This window comes from Neomonachus schauinslandi, chromosome 5 (assembly GCF_002201575.2).
Source record: "Neomonachus schauinslandi chromosome 5, ASM220157v2, whole genome shotgun sequence".
In the NCBI taxonomy this organism is placed as follows: domain Eukaryota; kingdom Metazoa; phylum Chordata; class Mammalia; order Carnivora; family Phocidae; genus Neomonachus; species Neomonachus schauinslandi.
In genome coordinates, this window is record NC_058407.1 from 10944680 (window position 1) to 10963098 (window position 18419).

The 18419-nt window shown below is 58.1% G+C and overlaps 1 protein-coding gene across 2 annotated transcripts; it reads left to right on the top strand.

The window, feature by feature from the left end:
- Positions 1 to 2093: 2093 nt before the first annotated feature.
- On the top strand, positions 2094 to 17808 carry MFNG (MFNG O-fucosylpeptide 3-beta-N-acetylglucosaminyltransferase). Of its 2 annotated transcripts, XM_021687639.1 has the most exons (8): positions 2094 to 2547; positions 7647 to 7695; positions 8086 to 8188; positions 8604 to 8757; positions 11691 to 11776; positions 13527 to 13692; positions 15437 to 15522; positions 16887 to 17808. In XM_021687639.1, the coding sequence occupies exons 1-8, from the start codon at positions 2293 to 2295 to the stop codon at positions 16951 to 16953; spliced, it is 966 nt and encodes a 321-aa protein (XP_021543314.1). In that variant the 5' UTR covers positions 2094 to 2292; the 3' UTR covers positions 16954 to 17808. The 2 variants fall into 2 exon arrangements, with proteins under 2 accessions (XP_021543314.1, XP_044771750.1); XM_044915815.1 differs by lacking the exon at positions 7647 to 7695 and having other exon boundaries at positions 2094 to 2554.
- The last annotated feature ends 611 nt before the right edge of the window (positions 17809 to 18419 follow it).

Here is an 18419-nt window from a genome sequence, read left to right on the forward strand (position 1 = left end):
TCTCAGAGACAGAAAATGGGTTGAATTTGGCCACCTGGGGGGTGGTAGGAAATGAGGCTGGGAAGTCCAAGTTCAGGGGTGGGGGCTTCCTGTATCTTAGTGTCTTTTGAGGTCTGGCTCAGATACCATCTCCAGGAGGCCTGCTTGATTCTGCCTGGCCTTGGGACTTTTCAGTCATGCCTTGTGGCAGGATGGTGGGTCTCTGAGGGTGGCCGTGGGCTCCCTGGGTGTGGAGACCGGGTAATGCTCATTTGGGTAAACGGACCTCCCCACTTTCTTGCTGCATGCCTGGCCCAGTGCTTGGTCTATGGACATGAGTCTGGGTGACATTGCGGGACCTCAGTGAGGCAGTTGGCTTTGTCTGGTCCCATGGTAGGTGTCCCTTTACTGGGCAGAGAAGCCCACTAACCCCTTAATTCTCACCATGTCTTAATTTTGTCTCCATTTGTTAAATGATGAAATTAAAATTCAGAGAGGTGAAGTAACTTGACCAAAGCCACATAGCTGGTAAGTAGTCTAGTCAGGATTTGAACTCTGGTCTGTGTGGCATGAAGCCTGGCATCATCCCTCGGAGATGCCGTTCTGAGAAGATGGGCCATGAGGGGCCTTGGCATGGGGCTGGCCCACAGGAGGGTGATTCAAAAGGGTTGGTTCTCCTTTCCTCTCCCCTCAAACGCCTAGTACAGGCTTGGGCCACAGCAGGCCCAGTCCAATTCACCAGCCATCTGGTACTTTCTTGTGTTTAATGAATATTTCTTTAGTGGGCCAGGCACCGTTCTAGGCAGTGGAGATTTGGTGAATAAAAAAGAACCCCCTGCCCTGATATATTCATGAGAAAGACAGACAATAGATAAGTAAAATATACAGGGTGTTGGAAGATAAAAAGTGCTATGGAGAGAATACTGCAGAAAAAGGGGCCTGGAAAGGACAGGTCTGGGGGGGCTAGGAAGGAGGGGGGAGATGATAGTGCAATTTTTAAAAAGTGGCCTGGGAAGTCCTTGTGGAGAACATGACATTTGTGTAGGTCTGAAGGAGGTGAGGGAGTGAGATGTGCAGAATTTTAGGGAAAGGCCCAGGCAGAAACAGCATGTGCAAAGGTCCTGAGGTGGGTGTGTGTGCCTGGACTGGCCAGAAGCCCAGGGGGTCTGGAGTGGAGGGAGCAAGGGGAGAATAGTAGGAGGTGGGGTTGGAGGGAATGGGGAGCCAGTTCACACAGGACCTGTTGGCTGCGGTATGATCTTGGGCTTTTGTTCTGAAGGAGATGGGAGATGCAGGGTTCTAACAGGAAGGATGAGATGCGAGCGACCTTGTGTCCAACCAGATGGAGGCGGTGGCTGGAGAATGCCCTCTGTCCCTGGCCTGGCTGGGAGAGAGGCAGCAATAAAGACTGCTGAGTGAGATGGGGTGCGGTGGGCTACAGCAGGACAGGCACCCTTTGGGGCCTCCTGGGGGCCAGGTGAGGCCCAGAGACCTGGGTTCCATTGGCTCTGTGGCTGAGCTGCTGGGTCATCTTCGATCGTTCTGTGCCTTATGTGCTCAGCTATCAACTGGGACTAGCAATCCTCCTGCCGTTGTGAAGAGCCAAGGAGCCGAGCAAACTTCTGTGGGCGCCCTGGAGGTTGGGAGGGGGGCATCAGGGAAGGCTTTCTGGAAGGGGAGACCCTTGAGCTGAGCCTTAACGTCCAAGTAGGATGAAGCTGGGTGAAAGGAACATGGGTGACGGTGGGGAGGATGGGGGAGGGCATCCAGGAGGAGGTACAGTGTGAGCAAAAGCTGGGAGGCTGGAGAGCAGGACACGGTAAAACAATGGGTGTTGAACGAGCTAAGCTGACAGTCTCTGGGGAGTGGGGAGGCTGGGAGGCCCCTCCCTTCCATGGGGCATGGAGGGTTTGTTGTTGTCCCCACCCCCACTGCAGCAGCTGGCCTGCCCGCCGGCTGGCCGGCCCCGGGGCTGTCCCTTCGGCAGAGCCTTTTCCAGCCACCTCTGGGGTTCCCCGGGCCGGCCCCGCCCCTCGGGCCGCGCTGGAGGCAGGGGCGGGGCCAGGCGTCCCGGAGCCGGGCGGGAGCGCGCAGGGAGCAGGTGGAGGGCTGGCGGCGGCGGCGGCGGCGGGGCTGCCGGGGCTCGGCCTCCCCGGCCAGAGCACCAGCTCCCACCTCCCCCTCCTTGCCTGCCCACCCCCACCCCCCGATGCCTACCAGACCTTTGCCTGGGCCGGGGCCCCCGCCGAACCAGCCTCGTCTCCCTGTCCGGCTGGGATTCGGGGGCTGAGCTGTCTGGGGTCCCAGGGCCCAATGCAGTGCCGTCTCGTCCGGGGCCTGGCGGGAGCCCTCCTCACCCTTCTGTGCATGGGGCTCCTCTCCCTACGGTACCACTCGAGCCTGTTCCCACAGAGCATGCGGGAGACCCCCGGGCTGAGCCCGCCAAGCCCTCTGTCCCCTGAGCTGCGGCTGCACGATGTCTTCATTGCAGTCAAGACGACCCGAGCCTTCCACCGCTCCCGCCTGGAGCTGCTGCTCGACACGTGGGTCTCCAGGACCAGGGAACAGGTGACAAGTGGGCGACTGCGGGCCCCAGGAGTGGGCCCTGGCCTGAGGGACTCCCGGAGGCCTTTCTGTTGGGCTGGGGTCCCTGGCGGCCTCCAGGGAGAAGCTGCCTGCCCACCTGCCCAGTCTGGGCTTGTCTTCCCACTCCTCCTTCCTCCAGGGACCAGGGGCTCCTGCCGCCCGGCCTGGGCCCCTCGCTGGCCCTGGAGCCAGGTGTTCCTGAGGCCCCCCTGCTCCATGTCTTTCAGGGGCCAGGCCGGGCCCCTGCCCCGGGCTCCTCAGTCCCTCCTGGCTCTTCTGGCACGGGCTTTGCTCCTGCCCACCTTGGCCCAGCCTGGCGATGGGGACAGCGGGGAGGTGCGGGGCGGCCGGCTAGAGGCATCATCTGACTCGGATGTGTGCCCAGGCCTGTTGTCCCGCTGCTCGGGCTGCTCGGGAGGAGATCAGGGGCTGAGCCGCTGAGAAGGCGAAGGTCTTGGGGGGGCCTGCTCAGGGAGAGGGGCGGGGTGGGGGGGCATCAGAATTCCTGGCAGCCCCCCCACCCCCGCTGCTACCCAGGGTGTGCCCAGCGCAGCGGCGCCTCATCTCCTGTGCTCTTTTCCTGTGGGGCAGTTTCGGACGGAGCGGGGGAGGTCCACTGTGACGGTGGTGGCCGAGCGATGGCAGGGAGAGGTTAGAGCTCTGCCCAGCACGCGTGTGCGTGTGTGTGTGCGCGCGTATGTGTGCTCCTGCATGGAGCCAAAGTGTCCTCGTTAGACGGGCTATGACAAAGAGTTGTGTGGGTGATAGGGGCGTGTGGCTTATGTCTTTTTGGGGACAAGCTGAGTCCCTCTGGCTCTTGCCCTCCCCAGACCCAGTGCCCTCCCCAAGCAAAGTCAGTGATTTAGGGGTATTGGGAACCATCTCTGGGGGAGGTGAAGGGTTAGCTTTACACACACACACACACACACACACAGTCCCTACGTGGCGATGGGCTCAGTGGGAGGAAGTGACTGGACTTTTGGAGGGGATTGCAGGCTCCTGGGAGACCAAGGAGCAGGGGAGGTGATGTCTGCAGGAGCCCAGGGCCTTCTGGGGAGAGGGCACCCCCACTCCCCGATTTCCTGACCATGATGTCCTAGCACCCTATTTAACCCTTTCTCCAGGGGGAACCCCAGCACCCAGGTTCTTCCCTGGGCACCCCCCACGCAGCTTCTCATCTTGGGGAGATTCTGGTTCCTCCTGCGGAAGCCACTGAGCCTGGCCCTCCCCGCAGACCTTCCTGTTTATGGTGCTGCGTCTGTGTACCCAGGAGCCTGCCTCACGTGGTCTGAGGCCCCTTCCTGCCTTGTCTTGATCACCATGGTGGTGCCCTTGCCCCGGATGAGGAAACTGAGGCCAGAGGGAGGAAGTGCTTGTCACCCTCACTCCGAAGGCTTGGGGGCGCAGAGCCCAGTGGGACCCAGCCCCCTCCTCCTGGCTGGGGCCCTTCTTTCTCTGCTGAGACCCAGGATCCCAGAGCTGCCTTGTCGCTGGGCTACAGGAGAGGGTCCTGGGCCCCCCAGCCTGGGTGGGCCTGGCAGGACCAGGTCAGCAAAGGAGAGGAAGCAACCACCCACTGTGTGCCTCAAGCTCAATCCCACATGCCCACTGCTCAGCACCCAAGGGGCTGCCCATCAGATGCCTCACTCTGTTTAACCCCCACAGCAGCCCCGAGTGGGAGGTATCGATAGGCCTGTTTTATAGGCGAAGAAACCGAGCACAGTGAAGCCGAGGTAGGAGATGAATTCATTCAGTTGCGCAACACCCCTCCGCCCCCAGCACAAGGGGCAGAGTCGAGAAACCTTGTCCTTTATGTAGGGCTGAGAAAAGGAAGGATGCTCACATTGAGTAAGAGGAGGGGAGACAGGGAGACACATTCTTACCGCACACTGCGTCTGGGGCCCCTTTGTCTCAACCCTTTGGCGCATCTCTTTCTGTGACCTTGGCGGAGACCTTCCCCTTTCAGCCCTCAGTTTCCCCATCCACACAGGACAGGAGGGTCTCTGAGCCTCTCTTAGCTCTGCCCTCAGGAGTGGGCCTGAGCTGGTTAACTCCAGGGCTGGGCGCCCGCCCCAGCTGGTTAAGGGCGGCTGGGTGGCAGGTGGGCCTTTGTGGCAGCAGGCTGGGGCTCGCGTAGCCTTTGTCCCAGGCAGAGGGGGCGGGCTGGGGGAGGCTGGGTGGGGAGCCTTTCCCTTCCCTACAGGCCCCTCGAGGGCGGTGGGTGGGGGGTGGGGGCCGCAGAGCCCGCCCCACATCTTCCCTCCTCTTCACCAGATGGCCCCCAGTCCCCTCTCCCCTGACCCCAGCGGGCTGCCTATCCTTTTGTTTTCCTGTGAGGTTTTAACCATTGTCAGAGTCTCCTCCTTAAACAAATTAAATGCAACCTTTGGCTCAGAGGAAACTCTGCCCACTGCTCTGTGCAATCTCAGGGTTCCCAGGGACTGGAACACCAGCCTCATGCACCCCGCCCAGCCCCCAGCCCTGCAGCGGGACCCCCTCCTTCCCCCTTCCCCTACTGATTCTGGGCTTATTCATCCATCAGCGAACATGCCCTGGCCCATTTGGCCCATGCTCCAAACTCCAGAGAGTTCCACTATCTGGTGGCTGTTTGGTGGCAAAAGTTTCCCAGGGAGCAGGGCAAGAAAGGCCTGATTTACTTCCCTGGCTCCCTGGGGGCTGTGTTGAAAACAGACTTGGGGTGGGGGCAGGACAGAGCAGAGAGAGCAGGGCAAGGGTGACCGTAGCAAAGCAGGCAGGAGATGACCAGGGAGGGGCTGGGCCACCAGGGGCTGTGCAGGCTGCTGTGGAGAGGTGGCATCCTGGGTGGTTTGAAGGTTGGGTGGGTGTGGGGTGTGAAAGAAGGAGAGGAGGCGTGGTGACCCCAGGGTGTTGGGTCCCAGCAAGAAGGGGAGCCCCCAGAAGAGCACAGGTCTGGGAGGAGCTGGGGCACTGAGTCTGAGGCACCCGGGGAGAAGTTGTGGCTACCGTGGGGTTTGATGGCTTCTTGCTGAAAGCCGAGAGGCTGGATAGCGTCACTGGGGCAGTGGACGGGACAGAGAAGAGGGCCAGCATCGGGCCACCAACACTTTCTGCAGGGATATCCAGGGACCTCCAGTATTAGCTAAATCTGAAGGTGGGAGACACACCCCAGGGAGGGGGCCCCAGAAGGTGGATGCTGCCCAGGTCTCCTGACAGGGAGATAAATCAGACCAGGCGTGCGCCCTTCAGGATGTCACTGTCTGGTGGGAGAGACCAAAGGATAGATTTTCATAACCGAGGGGTTGTTGTTACTTATCATCAGGAGGAACAGGTGGCTGAGGGGCACATGGGAGGGGTGTCAGGGAAGGCTTCCTGGAGGAGGTGATGACTGAACTAGGAGTTAGGGGGCAAGAAATGGGTACAGCATGTGCAAAGGCTCAGAGGGGTGTGGATGTGTGTGGCATATTTGGGAAACTGAAAGGCCTTTGGATTTAAGAGAAGGGGTGGGGCAGGAAGTGGTGAGATAGGCTGCATCAGGCACAGGGGCTGGGTGGCCCCTTATGGCCACACTTAGGAGGCTGGCCTTTATCCTGAGGGCAGTAGGGAGCCACAGAAGGTGTTAGGCGGGGTGGTGGGTATGGGTATTATCTGATTCTGGTTCTGACAGGAAAAGAGATCTGAAGGTCTTGCCCTAATCCATTGGGCAAGACAATGGCTCAGAAGGCCCATGGTTGTGGGCTCTTGGGGAGACAGGACTCGTTCCCTTGTGCCCCTTCCTGTGCCCAACCCTGGCTTCTGGTCTCCGGTGCCTCAGTTTCCCCCGAGATAAGAAGCGGAGCTGGGCTTCACTGCCACCTCTTTCTTCTTCTTTCTCACATTATCTCACTTTACTGTCACAGCTACTGCTAGTCCCCATTTTCCAGCCAGGTAAACTGAGGCTCAAAGCAGGGGCTGATCTGATCTGAAGGGCTGGTTCCTGGAAACCAGGGAGAAGTTTGTGGCTGAGCAGAGAGGGGCATGCAGTTGGAGGCCCTGAGTCTGGAAGGAGGACAGGGCCAGCCCCAGGGTGGCCCGAGTGAGGGATGGGGATGTAGAGGGCCTTTCACCAGGTGGGATGCTTTCTCCTTGGTCCTCCCTTGGAAAGAAGTCAAAATTGTCCAGGCCCTGGACAGGGCCACCTAAGGGTCAGAGGAGGCTCTCGCTGTGCTTGGCGGACGAGAGGACCTGCTCAGGCAAGAAAAGGTGCGTGTGCTGGGCAGGGTGTGGAATGGGGGTTAGACGGGTCCCCGGCTGTGGGTCTGTCTTGCCACAAGCTTCTTCTCATTTGTCTCTCATTCAGTTTGTGTTCAATTTATCTAGGGCTTGAGTGGCCTCTACCTGCCCGGGGCGTGGTGAGGAGAGGTCCAAGGCCTGTGGGTCCGAATCCCAGCTCAGCGGTTGCCAACTATGCAACCATAGTCTGTCCCTTAGCCTCAGTTTTGCCATCTGCGAGGGGGACAGATCATGACACCTGTCCTGAGGTTCAGTGAGGTCATCAGGGACCAGGAATTGTGCAAGCTGCTGGTGGCTGCTTCTGCAATCTGGGAGAGCTGGGGTTGGATCATGATGTAAAATTTCTGAGATTCGTAAGGACCCTGCACCTGCCCAGGGAGTCTGTGTGGCTGTGAAACCATGACCATCTCCCCAGGCAGGTGTGCTGTCCCAGGGTGTGGGTCTTTCCACGCAGTCTGTCTCCTGACAAAGTGTCTCAGGTTGTGTATGTGTGGTGATGGAGGGGCCAGGTGGGACTGCAGTGTGTGTGTGTGTGTGTGTGTGTGGGATAGAAGAGGGTGTGACTCTGGGAGGGTCCCCATGGGCGCTGGTCTGCAAGGGTGCTCGTGCAGGTGACACGGTGGCTGGTGTGTGGTGTGAGGCTGTGTTGTGTGTCTTGTAAGGGGAGTAGCTGAGAAAGTCATGGTGTCTGAAAGGAGTGTGTGGTGATGTTGGGAGGGGGTGTGTCTGTCACTGCCGGAGGAGGACGGAGCTCTGACAGGTGCTTCAGCAGGGCCGTGCCTGTGGGCTGTCCTTGGCTGACTCCGGTCCTGACTCCTCTTTCTCCTTAGACGTTTGTCTTCACCGACAGCCCAGACGAAGGCCTCCAGGAGAGACTGGGTAAGTCCAGGTGGGGCCCCTCAGCTGTTTCCAGGGAAAGCTGGGGTGGCTGTCCCATGGCCTGGGGTCCCCAAGAAACAGGGCTGCCCTCTCTTGGCGTGTGGGGATTCCCCTTTGCCCAGGAGGGGAGCAGGCTTCTTCCCTGGAAACGGGTGTGGGTGTGAGGAGGGGCTGTTCTGGACGGTACCCTGGATTCGTGGGTCCCAGCCCAGCCTCCCGTTCATTAGCTCTGGGGTCCTGGGGGGTCAGCCCTCCCTGGTCAGTTTCCCCATGTGTAAAATGGGAATGGGTGGGCCGCTCCAGGCTGAAGTCTTGCTCTGCATTCTCATGGTGTGCAGGGCTGTGGGGAGGACCTGGGTAGGGTCCCCTGACTTGTCTTCACTTCTCTAGGATCTCACCTTGTGGTCACCAACTGCTCTGCTGAGCACAGCCACCCCGCCCTGTCCTGCAAGATGGCTGCTGAGTTTGACACCTTCTTGGCCCGTGGGCTGCGGTGAGTGCCCCTAGGTCTCTGGGGCCAGGTGTGACCTTTGCCTCAGGCTAGTTCCCGAATAGGGTGTTGTGTCAAAAATGAAGTCAGCTGGGTCCTGTGAATTTAATCATGTGAGGGCCTCCTGGGGTCTGTCTCTGGGCAGACGGTCTGGGTTCAAGTCTTGCCATTTCCTGAGTGTGTGACCTTGGCCAAGTGTCTTAACCTTTCTGAACCTCGGTCCCCACCTGTTAAGTGGGCACACTTTCCTTGGGAGCTCACACAAGATGCTATCAGGCTCAGAGCGTGGGCCTTCAGTGTTAGCTACTCTCACTGCCTAATTTTGCTGACTGATAATGGGGGGCACGGGAGAATCTGGCTAGCTGGCAGCCCTTGGGAACCCTCCCCCAAGCTTACCATCCCCCTTCTGTCCCCATAGGTGGTTCTGCCACGTGGATGACGACAACTACGTGAACCCAAGGGCACTGTTGAAGCTGCTAAAAGCCTTCCCACAGACTCACGACGTCTACGTAGGCCGGCCCAGCCTGAACCGGCCTATCCGGGCTTCTGAGCCGAGACCCCACAACCGCACGGTGGGTCCCTTCTTCCTCCTTCGCGCATTGGCCAGGGGTGTTGGCTGTGGCCAGGCCGGGGGGCGGGGCCAGGCCAGGGCCCTTGCGGAGTCAGGTAGGTTTTCCGGCTTTCTCATTTGGTCTCCTTGCTGTGTGTTTGGGTTGGTGACTTTGCCACGGATCCTGTCTTCTCCTCTGAAATGGGGAGACTGAGATAATGCAGGTGAGGCGCAGACTCTGGCACACAGGAGGGCCTCAGTCACTGAGGAGCAGGGGCTCATTCTGGTCACACAATGACAGGGGTGTGTGGTGTGGGGGTGTGTGTGTGGGGGGGTGAGCTGAGGCTGCCTGACTCCATGGCATGGCTCCTAGCCCCTGGTATCGTCATGTAGTCGTACAGGCTGTTCAAATGCCGGATACTGCTGGGCCGCGTGGTAAATTGCACTGCCCCCCAGCCCCTGAGCACTCCCCTCCCCTCTGCACCCCTCCTTTCTCCAGACTTCACTGATCCGCAACTAAAGAGGTGACACCTGGCACAATGGGGTCCCTAGCACCAGCTTCCTTCAGCTCCAGACCTAGATGGCTGCTAATGAGGGTTGTGAGGTTTAGGAAACAAATAAACCAAAAATCAGGATAGTAGTTAAATTGAACTTGCAGATAAACAAGGAAGAATTCTGTAGTATAAGTACGGAGCATGGTTCTCTCCTGGTCCCCAGGACCCACCAGGCTTCTGGTGTTGGTATGACCCAGGCCCCTAGGGGGCTCCCTTGGCCCCAGGGAAAAGGCTAGTCAGGGGGCCCCCCCCCTCCCTAGAGGCAGCACGTGGAGCAGAAGCTGGGCCCGCAGTGGGGCTCTCTGCCTCCCCGGCTCACCATCTGCTTCGTTAGGGAAACCAAGAGCAGGAAGCACACAAACTTAATTATCAGCCGCTAATTGGCCTCTGAGCCCTAATTAAATCCTCCTGGGCCCTGGGGGTGTGTGTGTGAGTTGACTCCAGGTGAGCGAGGGGTGCCCCAGGCCCCCCCAGTGCCACATGCTTGGCGGTAGGGGTTGAGAACGCTGCTCTAGAGCCCGGCTCCCTGGCTCCACACGCCATCTGCCACCTCCTGGCTTCCTGACTTTTGCTCAAGTCACCCCACCTTTCTGTGCCTTAGTTTCCTTGTCTGCAAAATGCGTGATAACCATCCCCACCTAATAGGGTGGTTGTGAGCAAAAAGGGGAACAATTCAATGAGGTCACCTACCCAAGTGCTTGGAATGGGACCTGGCACGTGATGACACTAGTAAGTGTCAGCGATCGGTACCCAACCCAGCTCCACCTGCGTCCCCCAGCCTCCTGCTTCCTGGGTAGGTTCAGCACCTGCTGAGTACACCCAGGCCCTGACCCCACAACGTGCACTAACACCCTCCTTGCACACACTCCATCGGCGGGATCCTTAGACTCTGCCCCAAAGTGTCCCAGCCTGTTTGGATTCTGGGATACCCCCGGGGTTGTGTAGTTGGGGGAGGGGACAGCAAAAGGGGGCAAGAGTTCCGGCTCAGGCTCAGTCCCAGCTCTGGGACCTCAGGCTGGTGACCTCCCTTCTCTGCACCTCGTCACCTCCTCTGTGGCACAGGATGCTGTACAGCAGTGCTCAGGGTTAGGCCCTTCTACTCTTACTGCTGTTGTTCCTTTAATTATCTGGGAACGGAAGCCCTGGGCCCACAGGTCATGAAACGAGCATTCATTGGGCACTCCTGTGTGTCAGGTCCTTAAGAACCCGTTCATTCTGCTTAGAGGCCTGACATCTAGCTAAGAGGGAGGCATTTTGAGAAGTAGCTCATAGAGGTCTTTAGGAGGAGGACACAGGGCCAGCTGAACTGCAGCAAAAGTGCTCACAAGTGACAAATCTGAGGCCCAGAGAGGAGCAGAGACTTTCTCAAGGTCACACAGCTGGGAGGAGTGGAGGAGGCTGAGGCCCCAGAGTCAGGCTTCCCAGTTTCCTGCCCTGGGTTCTTCTTACTGTTGCATCATGGGAGATAACCCAACCCCATGCAACATGCATCACTTAAGCACCAACTATGTACTTGGGAGAAGGTAACCGTAGGGAACTTGTTGGTCAAGAGATAGTACAGCTGAAAAGGAGCAGGGTTTGCCAAAAGCCTTAGAAAAAATTCGTGAGCTGTGACTTCACGAGGCCTCACCGACGAGGCGGGGGCAGAAAGTGATTTAAACCCCAAGGGAGGTTATTGGTTCCTGAGATTGAGATGTCAAGGGGTTTGCTGGCCTTGGGGGCTCACAGGCCGGCCTGTCATTCTCTCTTTACTCCGCGAGAGGCCTCGTTCTCTCCTTGTGCAGAGTCTTCTCAGTCCCAGGACCTGGAAGTGGTGAGGCCATGCAGGTGGCTTGGTATCAGTGGCTTTGGGACTACCGCTCCCAAGACTGGTGACTGTAGAAAGCATCTCTTCCTCCCAGGTAGCAGACGGAGCTCAGGGAAGAACTCGGATTGGCTGGCCTAAGTCATTTCCCATCACTGAGCCAATCACTGGGTCAGGGGGTGTGGCCTTGTGATCCACCCTTCCTCGGGCCCCTGCCCACCTCCTGTGGCCCAGGGGAGCAGGTGCTGTATTTGGCAGCCCCTCCTGAACCACCTGGGGTGAGGTAGAGGCATTCCGCTGGGGAAAGGGGTAAGGTGTGCTGCGTGGACGAATAGGATACATATTCTCTTTAACTGAAATCCAGCCAGACTGGGGTCTAATTGGTGACCCCATCACTCTTAATTAGCCATGTGACTTTGGGCCTCGGTTTTCTTGTCTGTAAAATGGGCATAATAATGTCAGGCTGTAGCAAGACTTTAGTGAAATGTGAAATAAAAAGGTTTTGAGCCATGCTGGTTGGGGATGAGGGAGGGCCCGGCCATTGCCCCCACCCCCAGGCTCACCCTGCTCCTTGGCCCTCCCCACCTCTCCCCCCAGAGGCTGGTACAGTTCTGGTTTGCCACCGGGGGTGCTGGCTTCTGCATCAATCGCAAACTGGCTTTGAAGATGGCCCCGTGGGCCAGGTAAGCAAAGCCCCACAGGCGGGTGGGGGAGAGTAGGGCCTGGTGTGTGTGGGGGGGGCTTTGCAGCAGGAAGGGCTTGAGAGTGAGCTCAGGAGAAACTGCCTCTCATTCATGCTGTGTCACAGAGTTACACAGTTAGTGGTGAGCAAGCCACCTGCCATCCTGCCCTCAGGGCGCTCTGCCACACACAGGCAAGTTGTGTAATCTCTGGGAGCCTCAGTGACCCCATCTGTAAAATGGACCTGATAATATGATAGCTAATGGTTGGTGTGAGGGTGAAATGGGAAAATGTTTGGGCTGGCACCCGGTCCCCAGTGTCACAGGGGAGGTGAAGGCCAAGTGTAGAGGCATTCAGAGGAAGGAAGTAGGGCCTTCTGCTTGGGGACAGGAGGAAGGCTTCCTGGAAGGGGTGGCCTTTGAACTGGGCTAGCCCTAGAGGCCCCCAAGTGAAGGGATTCCTGGGGGTGGTGGAAGGCCCTAGTATGGGATGAGGGTACTGGTATTCTAGAGAGGAAGTGGCAAAGGCCTGGCCTCTCGAGATCTGCCTGGACAGGATGTTGTTATTAGCAGCAACATCCGTCTCGCTACCTTGTGTTGGGGGCTGACTCTGAGCCAGGGCTGCACTTCACCGGGGAAGAAGGTGTGTCAGCCTTGTTTCCACAGCTAAGGAGACCGAGGCGTGAGAGGTTGGGCAAGTGACTGGTCCAAGGTCACCCAGGCCGGAGGTCACTCAGCTGCTGGGCTTGGCTCCAAGGCCTGTCTGCTTTGCCACTGTACCACCCTGGTGTGCTCTGACCTGGATGGGAGGGGTCCTCCAGAGGGGACCTCGGGCCCCAGTTGGGAGTGGTAATGCTGTCCTAGGACATGTCCACAGCAGGTGTGTACCCGTGACCAGGGGTCCTCCCTGTGCCCAGTGCCCCCATCTGGGCTTCTGTCCACCTTTATGGTATATTTGTGTGAATTGGAAAAAGGTACCCCCCTCGGGCAGGTGCAACCCTCGGGCAGAGCCTGGGGTGGGAAGGGAAGGCTGGGTTTCTGCACCCACTGAGCCCCTCAGGGAGGCGTTCTGTGCAGCGGGGCGGCCTGCCCAAACTGGCCTGCAGGGATGTTCATGGGGCATGCAGTCCGGTGATGCCCTTCCCTGGGACTCTGCCCCTTCCCTCCTCCGCATCTGGCTGACTCCAGCACATCCTGTAAGACTCTATTTAAAGCCTGCCATTGTCATGATTAAATAAAAAGCAAAACAAAAGACTGCCACCTCCTCTGGGAAGCCCACCTTACCCTCCCTGTGTCTCCCAGGCCTCATGCTTCCCTCTGACTTAGTGCCAGTCCTACTCTGAAATGACCTGTTCACTGTCTCCCCTCAGAATGAGGGTTGCTGTCGAGGGCAGGATGCTTTTCCTTCTCATCTCTGTATCCGCAGCCCTAGCCTGGTACCTGGCTCCGGGTAGCTCCTTGAGGCTCAGCAATGAATGAATGAATGAATGTAAAGAGAGGAAGGGATACATTTATAAAGGGCTTCTTCTTGCCATTCTTCCACTTAATCTTCACAATAGCCCAGTGAGGGCAGGGCCATTCTCATGCCCATTTCACAGAAGAGGATGCTGAGGCTCCCCAGGTTTGTGGCTTGCCCGAAGCCACCCAGTGCACAGGAGGCTCTGCTCTGCCCATGGACCCCAGTGGAGGGAGGGCCTTCTGGGAGGCACGGGGAGCTCTGCGCCAGTGGCCACAGCACGGCTCTGTCTCTCAGCGGCTCCCGCTTTGTGGAAACGTCTGCCCTCATCCGATTGCCTGACGACTGCACTGTGGGCTACATCGTTGAGTGCAAGCTAGGCGGCCGCCTGCAGCCCAGCCCCCTCTTCCATTCCCACCTGGAGACCCTGCAGCTGCTGGGGGCTGCCCAGCTCCCAGAGCAGGTGAGCTGGCCCCGGGGCAATGGGGGAAGGATGCGTCGGGGGAGGGCTATCCCCTACTGATGGGGAAACTGAGGCTCAAGGTGGGAAAGGACCCTCAGACGGGCCCACAGTGACTCAGCCTTCTCCACCTCCAACCCGCAAGGGTTAGCGTTTGTGATGCTCAAATTCTTTGGTCTGGTCCCCGACCGCCAGCTGGAGCGACCTGCGCAGACCAGGTGAAGCTTGCCTTCAGGTTCAGACTGCTCCCCTCCCTACCTGCTCTGCACCCTCTTGTCTCTCTGTTCCTTCTTCAGTCTTCCATCCCCCCATGTCCCTCCAAAGGGGTCAGGCCTGCCCTTTCCAACTCTGCCTGTGGGTTGTCCTGCCTTCATCAAAGCTTACCTGTCTGCTGCCCCCCTGCTTTCTTTCTAACCCAGATGTTGCTGAGAAAGAGCAGGTGCTTAGTGGGAAACCTCAGGCATAATGTCTGGCTGGGGCAGGGGGACCCCATTCTACCACCTGGCAAGCAACGACTCCACGGAGTTCCAGCAGGCTCTGCCTTGCACACACGGCCCTCCTACTCATGGGTGGCCAGTTCTGTAGGGATCCTGGCTGGGAAGGTCCTTGGGATCCTTCACCCAACAGTGCGAGTCAGAACACTCTGGCAGCAAGAGACACAGATACAACCTAGACCAGTCGAACAAACAAGGACATGTATGGGCTCATGAGCCTGAGAAGCTGGGGGCCGGCTTGCTGGTTCTGGCTGAGTCTGCGTGCTCAGACTGTCCCCACTCTGGTCTGTCTTTCCTGACACTGGGCTTACCCTCAGGCGGGCAAGATGGCAGCTCCAGGTTTCCACGCCACCCACAGGAAGAGCTCCTCCTTCTGCCACATTCCGGGGCTGATGCTCATCGCTTGGAAGGCCTGCTTGTGTCGCATGACCCGTTTCCTACCAGGGCCAAGAGTTAGTGTTGATTCGGCAGGCCTGGAACTAGGGTGTAGGGTGGGCCCCAATAGGACCGCAGGGCTTGAAGCCAGGGAAAGGGGGCAGATTTGGGGCAGCCAAAACCAGGTACCTTAATGGCTGGATTTTCAGAATACCCACCACGCCAGGCACCGTGCTGGTGGCTTTATCTGCTTTAACTCTGTTTCCTTCCAACATGTGCATGAGGTCAGCACTAACATTCCCATTCTGTACGTGGGGAAACTGAGGCCCAGAGAGCTGAACATAGCACAGCTAACATAAGGCAGAGGGGGATTTGAACCCTGCCCCGGTGGCCCCTAAGTCCACAGTCTTTAACCACTGTGGTCAACTGCCTCTTGACGAGGGGCATTATCCCATGTCCTCATTGTATGTGGAGTAACCCAAGGCTCTGGGTAGAGAGGGAGTGTGAAGGCCCCATGGTGAGTCTCAAGAAACCTCTGTCCAGGCATGGACTTTACTGGAAGGGTGCCTTCCCCTCTTGAGACTCAGTTTCCTAGTCTATAGGCAAGGGACTCATTCCATCCTCTCAGGTAAGGTGGACAGCTGGGGAAATAGGGTCTGGGCACGAGAGTGCCCTACAAGCTTGAAGCGCCTTGCGGAGTGGGGTGGGCTCCTCAGTGAGTGCTCAGGGTGGAATTTCAGGGGCCAAGGCAGGATCTCTGCGCCCCCCAGAATGTCTTACGAACCGTCCCCGCTTCTGGCCCAATACCGCCCCCTTGTGGGGTCCCCAGCGGGACACCCCGCCAACCTTCACTTTCTTCTCCGCTTTTCTCTGCCCAGGTCACCCTCAGCTACGGCGTCTTTGAGGGGAAGCTCAATGTCATTAAGCTACAAGGCCCCTTCTCCCCCGAGGAGGACCCTTCCAGGTGAGTCTGGGGGCTCAAACTGTAGGATCAGAGGAGGGGGCTGAGTCCAGGCATCCAAACATAGGGGAACCTGGAGGGAAGGTAAGCCCTGGAGGCTGACAGCACAGAGCCGGGAGTGGAGGGAGGGGATTTCAGTCTCTGCTCTGCCCCAGGATTGCTGTGTGACCTTGGGCAAATACCTTGCTTTCTCTGGGCCTCAGCCTCCCCATTTGTAACACAAGGAGCTGGGTGTCGTGGATCTGAAGGGCTCTCCCAGTCCTGATCCTCTGGGGTTCTTCAGGAGCCCCTGGAACACTGAAGTGTCTTCACTGGGCAAAGGAGATGCTCTAGGGGAAGAACTTCAGGCCCCGATGGGAAATTTTTATTTGAGCTTTTGTAGGCTCTCTGTGTCTCTGATACTCTTCAGTGGTTCTTTTCAGTAGGTAGATGGTTGGAAAGGGGGCTAAGATGGCGCCCCAGGGAGGCTGGGGCTGTTCCGCTCAGGCCTGGCTGCTGTAGAGCATCTAGGCGCACAGCCTGTGACACGCTGTGGTGGAAGGACAGGCCCGCCGAAGGAAGTAGCGGCGGCCATTGTGGCTGAGATGCAGGAGGAGAGGGGGCAGGGGACTCCCCAAAGTCTTGGGGGCTCTGTCGGGCCTTCGGATTTATCTGGAGTACGGAACCCTTGGGGGAACTAGGACTCCTGGCTCTGAAGGCCCACAGAGCTGTCTGTCGGGGGCAGAGGGCTCACGACTGTTTAAGGGGCCTGGGGCCAGGGCTGTGTTGAACAAGTTAGACGTTACAAGGAGACAGAGTTTGGCTCAATATAGGAAAAAAAATTCACATTTCTGAGATGAAAGGAACCGCCTTCTCATGGAGTGAGCTCCTCATCAGTGGAAGGGCACAAGCTATGGCTAGACTGCCAAGAGGTTTAAGAGTGGATGTGAAATTCTCTCTGAGCCTGAAGATTCTAGAATCCAAAGGTTCCTGCCTAATAGGGCTGGAGCCGACTGGGGACTCAGATAGTCTGGCCTCAGCTGGGGTCTCTTCGTGGCATCTCTGGCCTTTGAATTCTCTCTAAACCGGTGGTTTTCATGAGGGGCCACGCCCCTGGGGACATCTGGCAATGTCCGGAAACATTTTTGATTGTGACGACTCGGGGGGGTTCTCCTGGCTTCTAGAGGGTAGAGGCCAGGGGTGCTGCTAAACATTGGACAATGCACAGGACACCCCACGGCAAAGACTTATCTGGCCCTAAATTTTAAGAGTGCCGAGGGGGAGAAATCCGGCTCCAAACCATCTCTGTGACATGCGCTCCCCCAGGAGCCCGTGGAGTGAGCGTGGGAGTCGGGGTGACCATTTGTCCATTTCTGGTCTCTCCACAGGTTCCATTCCCTCCATTGTCTCCTCTACCCAGATACTCCTTGGTGCCCACAGCTGATGGCCAGATGAACCCTGAACGGCTGGGCAAAGTTTGGGCTGAGGCTTCTGGCTGTCCTTGGCCTCCCCAGGCAGCCCTGGGGACTCATGGCAAGTGCTCTTTGGTAGGGAGTCCCCGGCAGGGCCTCTGAGTGGTGGGTCAGCCTAGGATTGGACGGTGGCTGGCGGTGAAGGCGTCCTAGGCCCCTGGGAGGTCGGTTGGACAACCCAGAGGAGGGCCAGAGAGGCCCCAGGGGCTGGGCTTCTATGGGCCTTGGGTGGCTGAATTGAACAAACATGGAGGGCCCTTGAACTGGGTTGGGGCTCAGGGGTCCTAAACCTCCAGAGAATTACATGGGCCCTCGGGTGGGGTCTGGCCTCCACCCCCAGCTCTGGTCTCTGTCATTCCCCTGGGGTCAAGCACTGGGCCACCCACTCCTGGCTCCCTTGGCTGGATCCCCAACCCCTGAGGGGACCCAGGTGGAATAAGGGCAGAGCCTGGGGTCTGTGGCAGGGGCTGTCATTGCTGACCAGTGTCCAGCTCCTTGCTCCGACCCCTTGCTAACAGATCCCATTTTGCTTGGAGTATCGGTGTGCCCAGACCCTGATGGTGGATCGTGATGGATCCCAGCCCATGGTGACGATCCTTTTGCTCACTTTCCCAGCCTCCCTTGCTCAGTCCGTTAGTGCGAATTAAACAAAGCCAATAGAGAGGCTTCTGGGGAAGACTTTGCAGTCCCGTACCCCATACCTTTATGCTGTGAACGTGGATGTGATGTCTGGATCTGGGGCAGTTGTCTTGTTATCATGAAGGAAAGGCCATGACAATCAGGCACACCTGTCCCTTTTGGCATCTGGTTCTGTGAGAAAATTAAACCCTTACTTGTTTCAACCTCTCTTGGTCCAGTTTCCGTTACGTGCAGCCAATGTGTTCCTGACTGGGGCGGGCTCTTAGATCGGCCTGTCACAGTGGTGATGGTGGTGTGGATTTGGGTCCTGAGCTAGATGTCCCTGCTCTGCCTTTGCTGGCTGTATGCGTGACCTTGAAGCATCAACTCCATCTCTCTGGCCTGTTTGCCCATTTTATAGAGGAGGGAAGGAACCCCTTCTCTGTGGCTCGCTTGATATCTGGGTGAAATGGTAGAGTGTTCGTGAAGGGCTCGGCACAGTCTGGCAGGGAGAAGGAAGGGTTCCGTGAGCAGTGAGTCTTCCAGCGTGGGCTTGAGTCACGGTGACCCGGGGTGTGTGAGGGTGTGCGTGGCTGTGTGGTGTGGTGTGTCCCCTTTCTACACAGGTCTGTGCACAAGGACACGTGTGGTGGTTGTGTGTGTTGGTGCTCATGTCACACACGTGTGTGTGCAATGTATCCACGTGTGACTGGGTGTGCGCCGTGCGGTGCTAGTGGGCTGGGAGCTACTCCTCTTCTCTGCCCTCGGAGCCTGGGTTGGGGTAGCCAGAGAATTGGGAGAGGCAGAGTGGAGACACAGGCGAGGGAGTCA